We start from the raw sequence: 17,989 nt of genomic DNA, 5'->3' as shown, positions 1-17,989 counted from the left end.
AGCAGACACATAACAGGTACGGCTTGACATCACCTCGCTCACAGGTGAGCTCTCCATTAAAAAAGTTGAGCCACAGTGACGGGACCTAGAAGTACGTACTACGTTTTGTATGGATGGGATGTGTCACTGTCAAACCAGTTAAGGCAACCACCAATTTTGCCTGACACTTTAAACTCTACGACATTAGAGTCCACTCGTCTAGAAACCCCCGAAAGCTTCGACTCAGCAACCAAGCCAAATTTCTCTTATTATTCGCTTTCTCCCCAACTCGATTTATATCGAAACAACAATACCAGCAAGAGCATTGTCTTTATTCTTTTTGGAAATAACAGTGTTCTGCCATCAATCTCCCTCAAAACCAAAGGCAAGTATAACGCAGGACAGTTTTCATCTTGTTATTTCCATGATCCATCCTCTATATCTCTTGATCGTGCTTTCCCCCTCTTGTTTCTACTATCTGCACCCCCAGTGCTCCTACCGTGGCGGGGTACCCACACTAGCAGACCGCGACCGCGCCCTGCCAATCCATACTCCAGCTCTTCCAGATCCTGGTTTGGCTTTTACCTTGCCCTCAGATCCAAGAAGCCTTATCCATTTCCTGCACTTCTTATCCATCCCACTTCAAGACTCGAGAGTCAACGTTCTTCTGGGAAATATTTCGTTTGATCTGGCTTCATATCCCAGAGGCTCTTAACCGCCTATCTCTTTGTCTTGCCTCAACTGCCTGTCCCCCCGCATTAACGCTTTGGCTCTGATTCCCTGTTCGATATTTATCTCGAGCTTGGGAATCTTGCTGCTCCCCCCGCTATACCTCACAACTCTATCAAACCCACATGTTAATTTTGTGCAGTTTTCGCCGGGGCGTCTCTCGCGACGGTGTGACGTCTCTGTACTTTCACGCCTCGTCCCCGTTGACTCTACACGACTCCGATGGATCCAGCCTCGAGATCTCCCGACCATCCAGATCGCGCTGCCTCCGCTGAAGCCAGCTCGACCCGGCCAAACCCATTTGATGATAGCGATATCTCGTCTCGCAAACGCCGGCGCACCTCTCTTTCTGGGTCTCCTGCAAATTCTCTCGATGCAGAAAACCCCATTCGCGACTCCTCCAGCTCAACCACTCTCGACATCGATCCTGCCTTGCCTCGACCTGACACGGCTGCAGACTCTCTCACAGATTCTGTTGCGCCTGAGACTCCCGGCTCAGGCTCTCGCATGGGTGATCCTCCTACAGAACCTCCATCCAGCATGGTCACTCTCAACCTCAGGAATGCAACCCAGAAACATTCGTCTTCGTTGCCATCTTCCCCCACTACTGCAGCTCAGCCAGCTGTGACCAAAAATGCGACTGATGCCGTCAACGACCACGTTCAAGAGAGTGTTGAAGATTCTGAGGTCTACATGAGTCAAGCTCCTCAAGGCAATAATTTCTCACGGCCAAGTTCTTCACAGTCTGCCACTCCGCCTATCGAGGTTATCTCCATACAATCAGATGAGGATATGATGTCTGACTACCAGAGTGCTGGTCTTTCCGTAGTCGATAGCGACCTTGTCGCAATCGATCCGGTTCATGAATTCCCGTTCAATGAGCCCAATGAGTCACTAGAAGGAATCATGATGCGGCTTGCAACTTACCTTGGAACACGTAAGGCATATCCATACTCATCCCAGTGAGCCTAGATACTGACAAAACAGAATCCTCAATCGATGCAGCAGTCATTCATAGGCTGCAGCAATGGCTAGGCCAATATCTCGATTACACTAGGAATGTTAGTCGGCAAACGGCAATGGGATCGTGCCGTTTAAACATACACTTCTGGGCCACCTTCCCACGCATTGTTCCAGCGATGGCTTACCGCCGGTAGGTGCCCATCTACAATCAATATCTAACAGGACTAACCATCATAGGCCACCACTCTACGAGGATGAAACACTTTGGGAAGTTAGCAGTGCTTTCTTTGCAAGCTTCGCCACACTATCAGCTTGGTTTGTCAGTCAAGACATCATCGCCATCAAAGAATTCATGGTAGATCAGGAATCGCAAAACCGGCAAATACCTGAACTTTTCTCTCCGATTTATCTCCACCATCTTCATTCAATAACTCAACCACCGCGGCCCAGCGACAGCCAGACTGATCAAGTTGCACCTACGGCTTCGTACTTCGTCAGAGCTTACCAGAAAAGTGCAAACGGAAGCATTGGTAGTCTTTTACAGCTGGCTAGAATCTTGGCAGAACTTATCCCGAGCCATCCTCGTTTGACTAACGATTTGGCATCAATCTGCCAAGTAGCGTCGGATATCATGTCTGACACTCTCAACCCACGCATTCCCAGCCATGATTTGATGTCAAAACAGGAACTCGAGAACGGATTCGCTTTGTACGAACTAATTTGTAGGATATTTGATGACATGATCGAGAAAAAACCCTCGCAACTGTTCGCGGACAACATACTCAGGGGTGTCTCTGCTTTGTCAGATATGATCAAGGCGATCCTCAGATGCGGCCTCCCGATTGCAAGTCATCTACTTCAGGAGCACCAAAAAGCTTTTCCTGCAGTCTCTGAAGACTACGCTATCGAGGCAGTTGCTCTCAAGCGGCGTTTTGAAACCTTCATCAAGCTCATACGGTCGAGCCAAATGCAACTCCGATTTCAAGGAACGACACAAATGTGCAGAGAACTTGTCGAGTGTTGGAGAATTCACTCCGAGCAGAGTGACGACAGCCACGCTTATATTGGGCATATTGCCGAGTATCTAATCGGATCTGGGTTCATCGACTACTTCTTAGGCTCCAATTGCCACCCTGAGATCATCCTTGAGGGTGCCAACATCGTTGGTTTCATAATAGTGACCAAGAACTATCGCAAGGAGCATCTAGACATGATATGGCGAGGAATGACGTCTGGAGAAGATCCCCGTACAGTCGACGCTCTAGCGCGAATGATGAGTGGTATCGCCCATCTCTTTGACATCGAGGGCCTCCTGGCTCTTTGCGACATGTTCCAGACACTACCTGTAGATGCCTTTACGTCCACTATCAGATTGCTTTGGGACCATGTCATGCAATTCTTGACAGACAGACCTGCAATTGAGCAGCCCCTTGGAATCCAGCCTTACAATCTTTGTCTGCGGCTGTTAAGGGAGTCTTCTATCTCCACAGGTGGATCGCAACCCGTGTCCCCTGAAATGCAGCAGATAACATTGCATAAGCTGCAGGAATTGTTAAGATGCGGACCGGGCCCCGAAGGACGACAGCAACTTTACTTGAGTTGTCTTCAAGATATTGCAAACAAGTCAGCCACCACCCTAGGCAGTCTCTACTTTCTCTCCACAACGATTCGGTCAAGAGTTATGTCCACCGAGCTGCATAGACTAGTGGAAGAGAACGACTTCACGAGGCTCCTTGTCGAGGAATTAGAGCATGCTATCACGATCGGACGAGCAATGGATTCTCAGACGGTACTCGCCTCGCCCACTTACCAGCCTCGGAAAGAATTCATTGCAGTCATTATTCAGTTGGAACCACAAACCATCACTCAGGAGCTCGGGTTCAAACTCTGGAACCTGCTTGTTGGTTCTCTCTCACTCTCACTAGAAGATAGGAGAGCCGGGTGGGACATACTGAACATTCTCAACCGGGGGGGCAACTTTGATATTCACTCAAATCATTTTCTCAGGACTTGTTTACTTCACTATCTCCCAACTCTTTCCGCTGAGTACTTCTGTGAAGGTACGCTGGAATTCCTTTTAGCTGAGATCATGCCTCGTCTCAATGAAAAATCGGACCTTCCTCTCGATGACCAGGAAGCGGTCAACAAAAGTGGTATTGAACAAGTGTGGCGCATCGCCCTTGAAGCCGAAGATGAAATTCTGGCCGAAAAGTCTCTCCAAGTCCTGACACAGGACATCTACATTAAAAATGAGTATATTTCCTCTGGTCCCACGCAACGAACGCAGTCGATTCACCTAGCTCTCGTTGGTCGTTGTCTAAAGCAGCTGAAAATTGCCGCGAAGGATTTAGAGACTTTGGGCCTCAACCCTCAAGGTGGTAATAATGGGGATGCGGTATTTGCTACCAAAGGCCAGAAGCTACTGGAAAAAGAAAGGATATTTGTCCGCTCCTTGAAGTTTCTGCGGTACATGTTGGATGCCCATCGTTCAACGCCACACTTATTCACACCCGACTTGAGAACGCTAATTTCTCAAGCACCCTATGCGGTTCAGGGCGACTCAGCGGAACTCAAGTATCAGTCTTTTGATGGCAATCAACAGACTGACATCAAGCCACTTGTGATTGGAAAGGGGAACACTGCAGCTTCTTTGCTCGCGAGCCTCCGTGAAGAAACCGGATTTGAGAACTATCGAATCTACTATAGAGGCCAGCCATTCCTACCACGTGAGACGGACATATGCAAATCTCTCGAAGATCTCCGCGTACATGACGGTCTTATACTGGTCAGGCGTGAAGACTCTGGTCCAGCTATCTCTAATCGAGTTACGCCTGGTGCTTCCTCACTTGAAATCGAGATCTCTACTCATTTTGATGAGATGTGGGAGTATTTGAGCATGAAAGACTCACTCGCAGAAGAAGTAATCATATCCTCCATTATCAATAAGATATCATACTAACGTTTCCAGATCTTCGCCTTCCTCATCCAACTGCCGACGGACGGCCGTCTCTCCAAGTTGATTGACAACGAACCAGCGACCTACAAAGATGTTTTCCCCTCGGGGCAGCCTTTCAAGTCGCTCTACGCTGTGCATGCGTTAGCAAAGTATACCGATGCTCTATCTCCTAGTGGCATAAACAGTGATGGCAGTCAGAATGACGCGTTTATGCCTCGTTCTGTCTCGTACTCCAAAGCTCTCAAGACAGCCATGTCCTTGATTGTGCATGCTATCTCAGACAAGAACGTCTTCGACCAAGCATCAAAGTTCATGCGACTAAAGCTCACAACAAGTTTACTTCAGGCATTCAAGCAGCTCTACGACAGTATGTGCAAATGATCAGCTTTACTGTACAGGTTCTAATTATTATGCAGGAATTACTGCTTCAGAAACACCGGCCATATCGAAAGGTCTGGTTATACCAGATCCAGATCGACTGGTCGAAATCCTTTCGTATGCCGCGGATTGTCCCGGCGATGAGCCCTCGGCTGCTATAACTTTAACACTTCTCCTTTGTCTACGACTCAGCATTATGGAAGACCAATTTTGGACAAAGCTCAGCGCAAACACAGACTTCAGCCGAGTCCTACGCCGTCTTATACTAACCGATCCCCGCCAGGTCATCAGAGTACGTTCGATCAAGATTATGCAAGAATTCTTCACTATTTTGGAGCACACAGCCGTCGATCGTGCTTCAGACAACAACCTTGATGGTTTAGTAGCAACATACTTCTGGACTATCGCCAGAGACCTCATTTCAGAAGCACCTGACATTCCGCATCAGTGCGACGAACTATTCCGTTTCACCTACTTCCTTCTGATTAGAACCAACAAGCAAGCGCCTGAACTAGTGAACATTGCAACACTGGCGGTCAAAGCTAGCCAACTTCTTCTAGAGCATACAACAACTGAGGTATGTCACTATAGTTGATCTAACGTAACTGAACAGAGCGGACTAAATCATTGAATTATTAGACTATAGAATCGCCCGATGTCGAAGATACATTAGCAAGAGGCTTGGCTTTTCTCTTGCATCTTTGTCTACGGTTGGACGCCACTGTTGTCCAATCAGAGGTGCTCCCTAGGTAAGGAGCGAAACCTGATACCCTCATGGAATATTCTAACTGGTTCTAGAAATCTTGCTGCGTCATTATTTTGGAAGCAGCTTTATCCCAGCAAGCGGTTAGCAAACGGAGAGCCTGTGGCCAAAGTAATTCTTCACGAAGAAACGCGGGCCAAGCTTTGCGAAGTGGTGTTCCAGCTTGTGAAACATCATCGAGACGATATTCAAATGGTTCTAGAAGGACTCGGTCAACAAGTACCATTTTATGAAGATGACGATGGCATGTATGGCCCTTTAGTAGAACCGCACCTACTGACAGATGGTGCAGATAATCCGTACCTGTATGACCTATCCTATCACTTCGAGCGATCCAGAGCACTCCGTGCTCCATGCGGCTACGCAGGATTGCAGAACTTGTCCAACACCTGCTACTTGAATTCATTAATGGCGCAGCTATACATGAACACTGGTTTCCGGTGCTTCGTGCTCGGTTGCCGCGTTCGCTACCCTGAAACTAACCAGCAGCTCCTTCACAGCACCCAGAAACTGTTTGGCCATATGCAGGAGAGCTACCTTCGCTACATTGACCCGACTGACTTTGTCAATTCCATCAAGACATACGATGACACTCTCATTGATATCCACAATCAAATGGATGTCGACGAGTTTTATAATCTTCTTTTTGACCGTTGGGAGAATCAGCTTCTTGGCCAGGATGAAAAGAGAAGAATGAAGTCGTTCTACGGTGGACAGCTTGTGCAGCAAGTAAAGTCCAAAGAATGCGAGCACATCTCTGAGCGTCTCGAGCCCTTTTCCGCAATTCAATGCGATATCAAGGGGAAAAGCACATTAGAGGAAAGTCTGCAGGCATATGTGGACGGTGAGATTATGGAAGGAGGTAAGCTCAACGTCTTCGTTGCGAAAGCCAAGTCATATTCTAACCAAATAAATAGACAACAAGTACAAATGTTCAACGTGCGACCGCCACGTTGATGCGGTGAAAAGGTACTTCCTACTCTTAACTATTTCCACTCGCTGGCTAACGAAATCTCAGAGCCTGTATCAAAGATGTCCCGGAAAACCTCATCTTCCACCTGAAGAGATTTGATTTCAATCTACGTACCCTTCAACGTAGCAAGATCAATGACTATTTCTCGTTCCCCAGTCGAGTCGACATGCGACCATACACCATCGAGCATCTCAGCAACCCAGAGAGTGATGGCAAGGAGGATATGTTTGAACTAGTCGGTGTGCTCGTTCATTCGGGTACCGCCGAATCCGGGCACTACTACTCTTACATCCGCGAGCGTCCTTCCTCCGTTGATAGTCCAAGCTGGGTTGAATTCAACGACGACATGGTAACTCCATGGGACCCAGCGCAAATGGAACAAGCAACATTCGGCGGTACGAACGAACGTCCTCTTCAAGACTCAAACGGCCTCATGTTCGACAGGAATTACAGTGCATACATGCTTTTTTATCAGCGCGCTTCGTCCCTACGTGCTGAGCAGGAAAATATGATGAGTCTCAACGTCTCCGCGCCTTTCCGCGTCGAAGTGCCAGAGAAGCTCAAATATCATACCACGGTCGAAAACACAGTGATCCTCCGCCGTCACTGTATCTATGACGAGTCCAATACTGGGCTCGTTCTGACCCTGTTCCGTCAATCTCTGCTGTGTTGTGGCCCTGTGGATACAGCTGATACTTGCCTGAGTCCTAACGACTTCATGTGCAAATTTCAGCAGGAGCATGGACTCCAGAATTCGGCCATGCGAACGCTACTCGGCCATCTGGACCAAGTTGTCACGAGAGCAAAGGAGATTCCGCATTTCGGTTCATACTGTAGAGACCTGATGGGTGCAATCACATCTTGTCCTTATTGTGCTTTTGCATTCTACAGTTACTTTGATCATTATCCCAACGCACTTCGCATGCTGCTCCAACGCAACCCGGATCAGGGAGTACGAAGTTTCACTTGCAACGCTCTGGTCACTGCAGTCAAGAAGATATCGGAGGCGTTTCCCAATATCTATGACTTGCAAGAGTCGTACAGCTCAGTCTCGGATTCCGATGAAGACGAAGACCTTGATCAGCATGATGTTTCTCGTCACTCTGTCATCGATCGAGTAATGCTCATTTTCGATTATCTTTGGAAGCACTTTCACCTCCACATTAAGGCCTGGGACGAGTATTTCGGAGCAATTCTAGGCTTTGCTGAACTGGGCCATCGTGAAACTGGACGTGTATTGGCTGCAGACTTTCTGCTAAGGACTATTCAGATCATCTCGGCCGACCCTCTACAAGACCTCAGTGGAGTCTGGGCCAAAATGCTCAACAGTGTTATTCGACGAAACAACAGTCCAAAGCCCCCTTCTTATACATCAATCATTGCCCTTATCCAGCACTTGATAAGCAAGATGAGTTGGAAACTTGGAACCGACTCAATCGAAGAGGATCCGACAGAGCGTCTTACACAGACAGCTGGGCCATTCCGTTGGACATCAAGTGAGGTAACTCTTGTCTTCAATGGTTTGGACATGACCTCTCATACTAGCCTGTTTGTCGAGAAACTCCTTGCCCTTGATCAGGCGCCAGCATCTAGCGATGCTATTATACGCTGCTTGGTACGATTAGACGACAAAGTCGATGATAGAGTCCTTTCAACATTGAAACAATGTCTCCGTGGTGAAACCTCAACACAGGCTATGGATCCGTTCTTGCGGGCAGCCATTCCCTACCTCGACAGTACCAACAACCTCAACAACGCCCTGGAAATAGTGCAGCATATGTTGGCGCAGGCGAGAAGTCTACAGAACAACGAGGGTGTGTTTTTTGTACGCTTCTTCATGGTGGCGGCGAACCTTCAAAGAGAAGACGAGGAGTTTGCCAGGGCAGTTCGCTCGCACAGCCTGGGACAAGTGTCAGAATGGGTACCTTTTCTTCTCGCGTGGTCTGATCAGCATATGCGGTCCACCACAAAAGGGTTTCTTAGCAGCACCTTGTTTGATAACCTGAAGGATCACAGCCCGGCCAACAGCGAGAGTATCTGTTGTGACAAAGATGCCATTGAGGAGGCGGCAAAGCAGGTCGGAATCGCATGTCTCGAGTACCTCAAAGACCACCACGTCCGCAGACGGGCTAACGTTGGTCGAGAAATTGCGACCGATTTTCTGGACGTAATCGAGCAATGCGGTGCGGTGGTAAATGTGGGCTCAAATGAGCAGAGTGATACAGACAAAAGGTTCTGCAAACTGCAGGATGGTGAGTCAGATGCATTATATTGTGGGTTTGTGTTTGTGGAATGGCTAACAAGTATGACAGATGTGATCGATCCTTTACGGAAGCTTGTTGTTGATGACATGGAAGACGACGGGACCGGTATGTTACAGTCATTCAGTGACTCTGATACAGTCATAGCAGACATTTGGTAACGGCTGACGTTGGGTTAAAGACTGGGAAGGATCCTGCGGATCATCTGACCAGATTGATGACATTGAAATGAACATTCCGGGTGTAAAGGAGCTACACGGCATGTAGCAGGTGTTACGGTGGTGAACATGGCTCAGAGGAGATCCTAGAATTGCTTTCTAGCGTGGACGCAAACACGTTGGTCGAGGCTTTGTGTTTCTTTTTTCCTCTCTATTTACGTTTCGGGCTTTAGTACACCCAGTGGACTCTGGCCAACAAGCGAGTCACGGATCAACGGCTTATTTGAGCTAAAAGTGCCCATGTTACAGTCATGATGGCAGAGACGAGTGTTTCTGGGGCACAAATGCATAGCAGGGAGTGGCGGCGTACAGGGTCAAGAGAGTATAAGGTTTAACGGCGAAGGAAGGTTGAATAAAACGGCAACATATGGCACTGATGACGAGGTCAAGGACTAAGCCCGATTATAACGAATGGTGTTGCTTTGTTCTTAGCTGATGAGTCGAATTTTTGATTGACAAGCAAATTAATTCACCTACCTGTTATGAGTATCCGATGCATGTATGATGAGGCATGTCTGGGAAGATTAAAGCACATCCAAATAGCAACGGCGTCACACGGAGGAGCTAACGGGACTTGGCCAGCCGCTGGTGGGACAGCTACTATCTTTGGCTACATGGCCAAATTTCTGGCTCAATTTGCTAGCTCAAATACTACGATACAGTTGTGATTGCGAAAACTTACAAGTTTAGAAACATTTCCACGGAGATGAAACGAAACGGAGAAAACAATTGGTTCGTGTTGAAGTGTAATGAGCTGAATCTGATCCCGGTCCAGCGAAGCAATGGAACAGGGTAGTTATTAGATGCTGAGTTGACAACGATGATTCCAGGAGAAAGACTCATGATATAATCCGGCTCGGTGACATATTCTTCAGTACTAACCTTGACCTGAGATCGATATCAAGGATATCTACTTTTGTACCCATGGGGTGGTAATTATGTTACCCAAGAAATAGAACCGTTGGCCTGCAACATGACTACCGAGATCAAGAGACGAGATCTTGGGAACAACGCAGGAACAAAATGCGGTAGTGACGAGCAGGGATGCAAGAAACTGTTTTTAGAACAAGGGACGATGCTCAAGATCCGATACGCTACGTCTAGGAAAGTTTATGACAGATTAAGGGTGGTGATATAGCTTCATACCGCGATAGAGTTAATATTTGCTGTTAACCTGTTATTTATTATACATATGTAGAAGTAAGATCCCCTGCTCGATCACTTCTGCAGGTTCAGAGGTTGTCTGTCACACTCACACGCATACAGCCACTAAGATGGCGTCTCTGGCCGCCAACCATCTTCTATATTAAGTGCAAGGCTGATGCGGGCCAATCCCATCGCGTTCCAGGTACCCCGCCAGCCTCTTGAAATAGCAGCCGAGGGCCGCTAATGCACGTTAGCCGCCCATATCTTTACAACTAAGCTTGTTTGGTAAATCTATAGCGGGTCATCACTCGCATGTAATTCATCACAGTAAGAATCACCGCTTCTCTTGAATTGCGATGTTGTGTTTCCCCTTGCTCTACATAGTCTATGGGTTCGGAGCCTAACTGATATTGGCACCATTCCGTTTCATGTCACCCATCCGCCGGGGATATCAGGCGGGCGGGCCTGTTGGGAGGGCCACCTGAGGAATAAAACATAAACAACCTGCCGTTCTTTTTTTAGAGCTATCCGGGGAAGAATAAGCTCAAGCGGATGGTGTCATGTCTTTTAATACTCTTGTTTACCACTCATCTTCTCTCTTCTTGAAACTTTTTTGATGCAGCACCTCAACAACGACGGTTTCGCGATATCAGGCTTGAGAAGGATAACCACAGCTGCTGTGCGGCTATTGCTCGATTCGGTTCTTTTGTCTTTCTTTCTTTCTCTCTTGCCCAGTGTTACTCGTCGTTTGTTTGTTGTCTTCGCTCCATATCATACCGGATCGAGCAGTCTGTCTAAGTCGTCCTCTTCGCTGACGCACGACTTTGTATCTTCAACATGTCGCTCAAGGATCGGATCTCATCTCCGCTCGAGGCTGGTACCTCCATCCTCGACGCCCACCATTTGCCACCTAATATGGCACCTGCTCTCGAGCATGCATCGTCTTGTCTTGCTCGGAAGTCTCAGCACATCACGCTTGTCGTCGCTCGCCGAGATTACCAACTCCCATCTGTTGTTCCACCTAAAGGTCTATTGACCCCGATCACCCCGACGACCTTGTCTCCTGGTTTTCGTCTCAACCTCTCTCAAGGTCCCGTTTCTAGGCTTAAGTCATTGATGAAGAAAGGTTCTTCAGCATCTCTTCGATCGATGGATTCGCCACGAAGTGGGCTATCTTCGCCTGGTCAGGTCCCTCCACTCGAATTATCCAGCCCTCGGTTCAAGTGGCCTCTGTCGCCCTCTACGCCCTTGTCTCCTCCTCCAATGACACCCTGTACCGCCTCATCAACGACTACAGATACCATGAGTTCCATGATGAATGCATCATCAGGTTTCGGTATGCGGCTCATCCACACTAACGAGCTCAACCCCAAATCCGAAAAGATCCTCAACACCATACTGACCAAAACGGAGAAGAAGTTTGCTCTTGGGTATGTGACTAGACTCCAAAATGACCAGGCTCCGACTAATATGTTACAGTTCAGAGTGGCTCTCTCCCGCTGTCAGGCCTTCTTCCTGTGGGCTCACAAACCAACTCATACATAGCTCCATCATCCAGAATGAGGTCCTCTTCTGCTCAGAAGGCCTCACTGTACTATCACTTGACAGACTGTATAGCCTCAAAAGTGCTCTTTCTAGCTACTCCAAAACGAAATCCCCGCTCCGCCTTGAAGACGCCGTCGACGAACTAAGGCGCATCATCTTGGCAACCAACGGCACCAAGGTTTCCAAGACCGCCATCCTTCGATCATACGACTGGCTGAGCGTGTCAAACTCCGCCTTGGTCGATCTAGATCGCATGTATCGACGAGCATATGGTGGACCCGAGCAGCACGGTGGAATTGCAGGCCTCACAAGTTTCGCCGAACCGGCCATCAAGCCTATCAGCGACTCCCAGGAACGCCATATAGAAGAGGAGGCAAGCGAGCCCACGATAAACATCATAGCAGACAAAGGCAAAACGCCATCGCCGAAGCCCTTGCTCAAGCTGCAGACAAATTTCACTCCAGGGCCCCTTCTCAGACCAAAACCTAAGAAAATAGAGGCTCCAGCCCAGGTGCCCATTCAGGTCGACACTGTGGAAGAGGAAGATGGCGATCGTACAGCACGGCCGACGGATCAGTTATACTTCACCATGCAGCAGTGGGAGCCGCCTTCAACGATTGACCAAATCCTGACTGCAGGGCCGGTCAATCGGAGTGCCTTCAGCCCTCTCACGCCGACACCTATTATGAGCCCAGGATCACCAGGATTTGGGCCTATGACGCCACACGACTATGACGATATATCCCCTACAACACGAGGAGAATGGGGTTTCATGTTGGCAGATAATGCCTTCCAAAGCGGTCGCAAAGTCGGAGTTGAGACTTTTTGATATCTTTTGCTTTATTTCGCTTCTTTTTCTCAGGTCGGAGTCGCATTCCATGGCGAGCGGTTCAGCCTTTGAGACCCCCTTGGGTTCAATCATATGTACAATGTATATATATGCTTCATGTCTGTTTATTTTGGGTTAGATGTAGACAGCGTATACCTATCTGTGCAGTAGACACCTGCAGATTGAAAATTACAAAGAACAATTTCGACATTCTCAAATTTACTGTATAAGACCGGGGTATCATATTATTATCATCACCATCCATATTTGCCTGCTGCCTCTTTTCTGTTGCTCTTCCCCTTGGCGAAACTGTCCTCGAGCGCATCGCGCTGGCTTTGCGCATTCTGGACCAACTGCCGCAGACTGTGTTTTCCTCCTCCCTGGATCGCCCGTACAGGATTGTGGGTTTGCTCTTCTCCTGCAGCTCGAATTTCCTCGTTGTGCCTATATTCTTTATCCATGTTGAAGTTGATAACCTTCTTGGCTGCCTGGTTACCAAGACCATTACGACCAAATAGTTCTCGTTGTTGAGCTGGTGTCAGGTTGAGGTCCTCGACTACAGTATCCAAGGACTCGGACCCTGGTAGGGTGGTTGCTGACGGGCCAGCTTGCGCATGGCTGGCGTAGTCACCGTACGCTCCCTTATCGTAGGCCAATGAACTTTCTGTCGTCGCAAACATGGGCTCATAAACGCCAGTGGATGTCTTCTCTGTAGGCTCGGACGGCTCTTCTGTGTGCATGGAGAAGAGAGAGACCTTCTTTGGGGCCGCTGCTTCAGCTTGTTTCGATTCAGTGTGTGGTGTTAGTATTGGTTTCGCCATCCCCGAATTGAGCTTCTTTTTCTTCTGCGGGTTCCTCGCTACCGATAGAGGTTTGAACATCAATGGTTTGCCCACCAGCTTAACTTCGTCGGCTGGTTTCTGCCCTTCGGGGATGTGTGGTTGCGCGGCAGCCTTCTGTGCCGGCCCCCTGACATTTTCTGAAGCGTCATCGTTGGACGTCTTCTGGTCGTCTCCTGAGTCTCTGCTGAATCCTGGCGCGGCGCTTGTCTTGAACTGAAAAGCCGGCCTTGTATACGCACTGCTCGATGCTGCAGGCTTGGGTATATTTGCCTTTTTAGGCGCTGGGAGGAAGGAATTGAAACCAGAAAATCTACCACCGCCGCCAGTCTTTATCTTCTTCTCTGTGGGTTCTTGGCTCTGCGCCTTGTCGTCTGTAAGTTGAGGAAGGCTGACCACGATTTTGCCTGGGTTGGATCGATCGACGACTTTTTGGAAGGGTTTCTTGGATGATGCGGTTTGTTTGGGTGCGGTTTTGACGGGGAGTTGAACTTCGGCTTCAGAGCCTGAGCCTTCAGAATCGGAATAGTCGACGAGGCCCATAATGCTTCGCCTGAATTTATTCGGTAATGTATTGTTGAATTTAAAACAGAAGAAAGATGCAAAAGGATCGCGAACTTGAGCTTCGCGACATGAAGTTAAGATGGATCCACTTCTGTCTCGTCAATGGCCCGTGCTTATGATGCAGCCACATCCAATCTAATGAGGCTCTGAACTACGACTACCCTACTATCTACCTACATACCTTCAACCCCACTGCTTGTCGCATAACTACTAAGGTATGATAGACACAGCGTCTAATAAGTTACACTTATCTAGGTAATCGCTCTATCGGATAAACATGTGAAAAGCTTCACTTGTTTCTCAACTTTACTCAACCCATCTTGCTGTGGTACTCACAACATCAAAGCCGCCATCATGTCTGTCATTCAACTTGAAGAGTACGTCCTGATCGCAAACCAAGTATCGTGCTGGTAAACTGATATTGTCCTTAGACTCGTCTCTTATCAACTTCGCACAAGCTATCTTGACGAAATCGCAGACGGCGTCGGAGAACGCCTTCTTAACGTGAACGATGGCTTCATAAACTCGGCTCCCTTCAAAGCCGCTGGCTGGCGACCGAACTCTTCCCACCACAAGCGCACACATTCACCTCCAATTCCCACCGCGATCGCTTCCGAATATTTTCAAGCACCAAAGCAAGCTGGACTCACGCTCGAAGACGGGGAAGAAGATGGCGGCATGCTCACAGCGGCCGGATCTGACACCATGGGCCCAGGAATGGCTACGAGGCGACGCAGGCGTCGCGAGCAGATGGAAGAGGAAGACAGCAGCGATTTGAGCGACGAGAGTGATGACGATACGGACCAAAGGGCTGCGCAGCAGATCAAATTCGCCAAAATGCCGGTCAGAAACAGAGCGGGCTCCTCACCACTACAGAACACGAATCTTCGTCAGGTCGGAACTGTTTCGCCCAGGGCTCCTCGCCGAGGCTCACAGTCAGCGCTGGGGACAGTACAGGAGAGGGCTCGTAGGGACACGGTCACAAGTAGTGAAATATCATCCGAAAACGAAACCGACATTCCGACTGTGCAACGATACCGAGAGGCTGCGCGTGCTGCAACGAGAGCCGCAAAGCTTCAGGCTAGAATTATGGAGGAGCCTACACCCGGCATCCAGCGAGCAGACACTTCCCTCTTGCCAGAAGAGGAAGAAGACTCTGACGAGGTTTCCGACATGTCTGACGACTATGCCGAGAGTATCGACTCAGCATCAATTCTTGACGGCGTGGAGAACGCCATTAACGCGTCGCCTACCCGACAGGTTGTGGGAACTCCACCTAAGAACTTCGTACGACAATCTACAATTCGCAAATCGAGACCACCCACCCATCCCATTGTCCTTGGAACGCTACCGCCTCCCAGGCCGATGAGTATGATTCGGCCATTAAGCGTTGCCCAGCCCAGGAGTTTGCTATCAGCCGCTCTCAAAGCCAAGGACAAGAAGTCATCCATACCATTCCAGAAATTTGCACATTTCAGCGGCCAGGGCACCCAGGGGTCTATTGCCGTGCGTATATATGCCCCTTTTTCAAAAACGCCAAGCAAGCCGTTCCAGGTTCTTATCCGGCCACGCGTCCATGATGGGCAAGGTGCTGAGAGGGTAGTGACAGTAGCGGACCTCATCGGGTTGAGTCTGTACCGATACAACGAGGAAAAGCTGGATCCCCCTCTACCCAAGGGAAAACTAAATATCAATTGGTGGACTCTACGCATGGTTGAAGAGGGTGGCGAGGTCGATGATGACTTTCCTCCGTTTGAGAGGACCAAACCTTTGACATCTTTCACGACGGTAAACAATGCTGCCGCTCGAGGAGGAGGGCGCATGCGATCAAATTCAACCGCTTACGATGACTTTGCATTGGCAGAGGCTTCAGAGGACGGGTATCTTGAGAATAAGTCGTTGACGCCTCAAGAGGATGAGGAAGAAGAGCCAGTAACTTCACAAGACAGTGGCGGCGGCGTAGCTCTTGATTCTGCACTGCCAGATGAGGATGCTACTCCTCGGGGTACTCCAGGACCGAACGTCAACTCTTTTCTTTCAGATCGGCCACGACAGAATCCCATTGTCACAACGACGTATAGATCAAATGCGCCTCCAGCGGATATGCCGCAGGCACCAGCTGCGGTTCCCAACACATCCAGAGGACAGCAGAAGCTGCTTCGAGTTCACATCATGTCGGCAGACGTGGCTCCAGGTCAAATGGTAACACTTGATGTGATGACAGACACATACTTAGCTGAGGTGCTGGACGTGGTTTGCCGAAAGAGGCAGCTTGATAAGGCCAACCATGTCTTGAAACTACCTAGCTCAGGAGCTGTCGTCATGTTGGATCGACCTGTATCATCCATCGGAAATGTCACGGATCTTGAGTTGTACCGGCGACGGTTTGCAACCGATGGCCCTTTGACGATGGCTGGGTCGCCGAGCAGTTCGTCGCCAAAGACGTTCCCGCTAACTGAGCAGTCCATGCAAAAGCGCAAAAAGTCGCAAACGCCAATGGTTGGTAGCCATCCATTAGCACGTGAGTCAATGAAGCAAGACGAACTCAGCAACGCCAGTTACAAGAAGTACACGGTCTGGCGAAAACAGCCAATGCGTATTGTAGGCATGAGCGAGCGTATTCTGGTAATAGATGGCGAATATATACACATCATGCCAGCGTCTGGCGGTAAGGCATTACAAGACGGCTCAGGCAAGACAACAACAGTGCACTTCAGCAACGTAGTTGGATGCAAAGTATTCCGAAAACATCCTACAAACGTCAAGGTGAGTTTACCATTCGAGATTTCATGGCCGTTCAGGACTAAACATGCCCAAAATAGCTTATTGTGTACAAAGCGACGGAAAGTAAACGATATGATTTCGAAGCACGCAGTGCGCTGGAAGCGGCTGAAATAGTGGAGGAACTCAAGAAAGGCATGTTCAAATGAACGGTCTTTGTCAATCGGAATTGTCTCGGTACTCGGGAGAGAGAGCCTTTGACGAAACTATGCAATACTTTCCGCAGGATGAATATTGAATACACAAGAGCGTGACCAGGACGCAGACCCTTGAGGTTCTTCTAATTGCATTTTCTTTGTACGGTTGATCTGACTGCAGTAGTCGTGAGCTTGTCTATTGCTTGTCTCACTAACAGAGGAACCCCCTTCCGTCACAATCATGAAGATGGAATGGGACGGGACTCGAGACCTCATCAGCCCACTTATGCACTGCATCTCGATCGAGAGCGATGTAGGCCGAGAAAGCAGGGAAACTTGTTGGAGTAATCGAATGCCATGCTTGGTATGGGCTTGGCGAGCACTGGTCAAAACTATTAAGCAAGGCAACTTTATGCTGTAATGGAGATCCAAGGTGCCAAGCCGGGGTTATGGCAACGAGATGTTATGGAAGCACAGAGAGAACTGGAGTCAAAGTGGAACACCTAGGGGCGTGTGTGGCGTCGAGACCAAGTCGGACACGACAAGGCAAGCTTCTGGATTGGGTGGCGCCCGAGTACAAGCTGTAAGAGTACGTGGATATGTATTGCATTGTGAACGGACATCCATGATGGCACATACATACTTTGATGCTACTGGGTCGAATGAGTTGTTGGTTGAAATGTGAATTGGTCAAGCTGGCCAATGCTTCTCGTCTCGCGCAGTGTAGAGCAGGATCTTATTGGCACGGTGTTGTAGTATGAGCTATCAGAGATGCTCAGTTCATTGTCCTCCATCCGTTGCTGACTGCTTGTGTTTCCAACCGTTGACCCTGCCAAGGGAGGCAATGAGCTAATGGGTTTACGCTTGTTCCATGTGTCGTGTGTCGCGTGCCGCGCGTTCAGGGACTCAGGTACTAGAAACAAGAAAA

General features: G+C 48.9%; 4 protein-coding genes across 4 annotated transcripts; 3 read left to right on the top strand and 1 right to left on the bottom strand.

Moving 5' to 3' along the window:
* Positions 1-930: 930 nt before the first annotated feature.
* FGSG_05462 (uncharacterized protein) lies at positions 931-9,269 on the top strand (the record flags this gene model as incomplete). The annotated part of the gene is made up of 12 exons (XM_011325699.1): positions 931-1,645; positions 1,696-1,861; positions 1,909-3,731; positions 3,837-4,591; positions 4,640-4,994; positions 5,044-5,582; positions 5,645-5,754; positions 5,804-6,630; positions 6,686-6,737; positions 6,787-8,993; positions 9,054-9,110; positions 9,184-9,269. The coding sequence occupies 12 exons, from the start codon at positions 931-933 to the stop codon at positions 9,267-9,269; spliced, it is 7,692 nt and encodes a 2,563-aa protein (XP_011324001.1).
* Positions 9,270-11,668: 2,399 nt separating this feature from the next.
* On the top strand, positions 11,669-12,740 carry FGSG_05461 (uncharacterized protein; the record flags this gene model as incomplete). Its single annotated transcript, XM_011325698.1, has 2 exons — positions 11,669-11,796; positions 11,846-12,740. The coding sequence occupies 2 exons, from the start codon at positions 11,669-11,671 to the stop codon at positions 12,738-12,740; spliced, it is 1,023 nt and encodes a 340-aa protein (XP_011324000.1).
* Positions 12,741-12,994: 254 nt separating this feature from the next.
* On the bottom strand, positions 12,995-14,122 carry FGSG_05460 (uncharacterized protein; the record flags this gene model as incomplete). Its single annotated transcript, XM_011325697.1, has 1 exon — positions 12,995-14,122. One exon carries the CDS (start codon positions 14,120-14,122, stop codon positions 12,995-12,997), a length of 1,128 nt encoding a protein of 375 aa, XP_011323999.1.
* A 375-nt stretch (positions 14,123-14,497) lies between these two features.
* FGSG_05459 (uncharacterized protein) lies at positions 14,498-17,073 on the top strand (the record flags this gene model as incomplete). The annotated part of the gene is made up of 4 exons (XM_011325696.1): positions 14,498-14,520; positions 14,575-15,649; positions 15,794-16,909; positions 16,966-17,073. 4 exons carry the CDS (start codon positions 14,498-14,500, stop codon positions 17,071-17,073), a joined length of 2,322 nt encoding a protein of 773 aa, XP_011323998.1.
* Between the last annotated feature and the right edge of the window lie 916 nt (positions 17,074-17,989).

The sequence above is a fragment of the Fusarium graminearum genome, chromosome 3, assembly GCF_000240135.3.
Source record: "Fusarium graminearum PH-1 chromosome 3, whole genome shotgun sequence".
Taxonomy (NCBI): Eukaryota; Fungi; Ascomycota; class Sordariomycetes; order Hypocreales; family Nectriaceae; genus Fusarium; species Fusarium graminearum.
The sequence above is the reverse complement of the archived record's forward strand: the minus strand, read 5'-3'. Positions and strand labels throughout refer to the sequence as shown.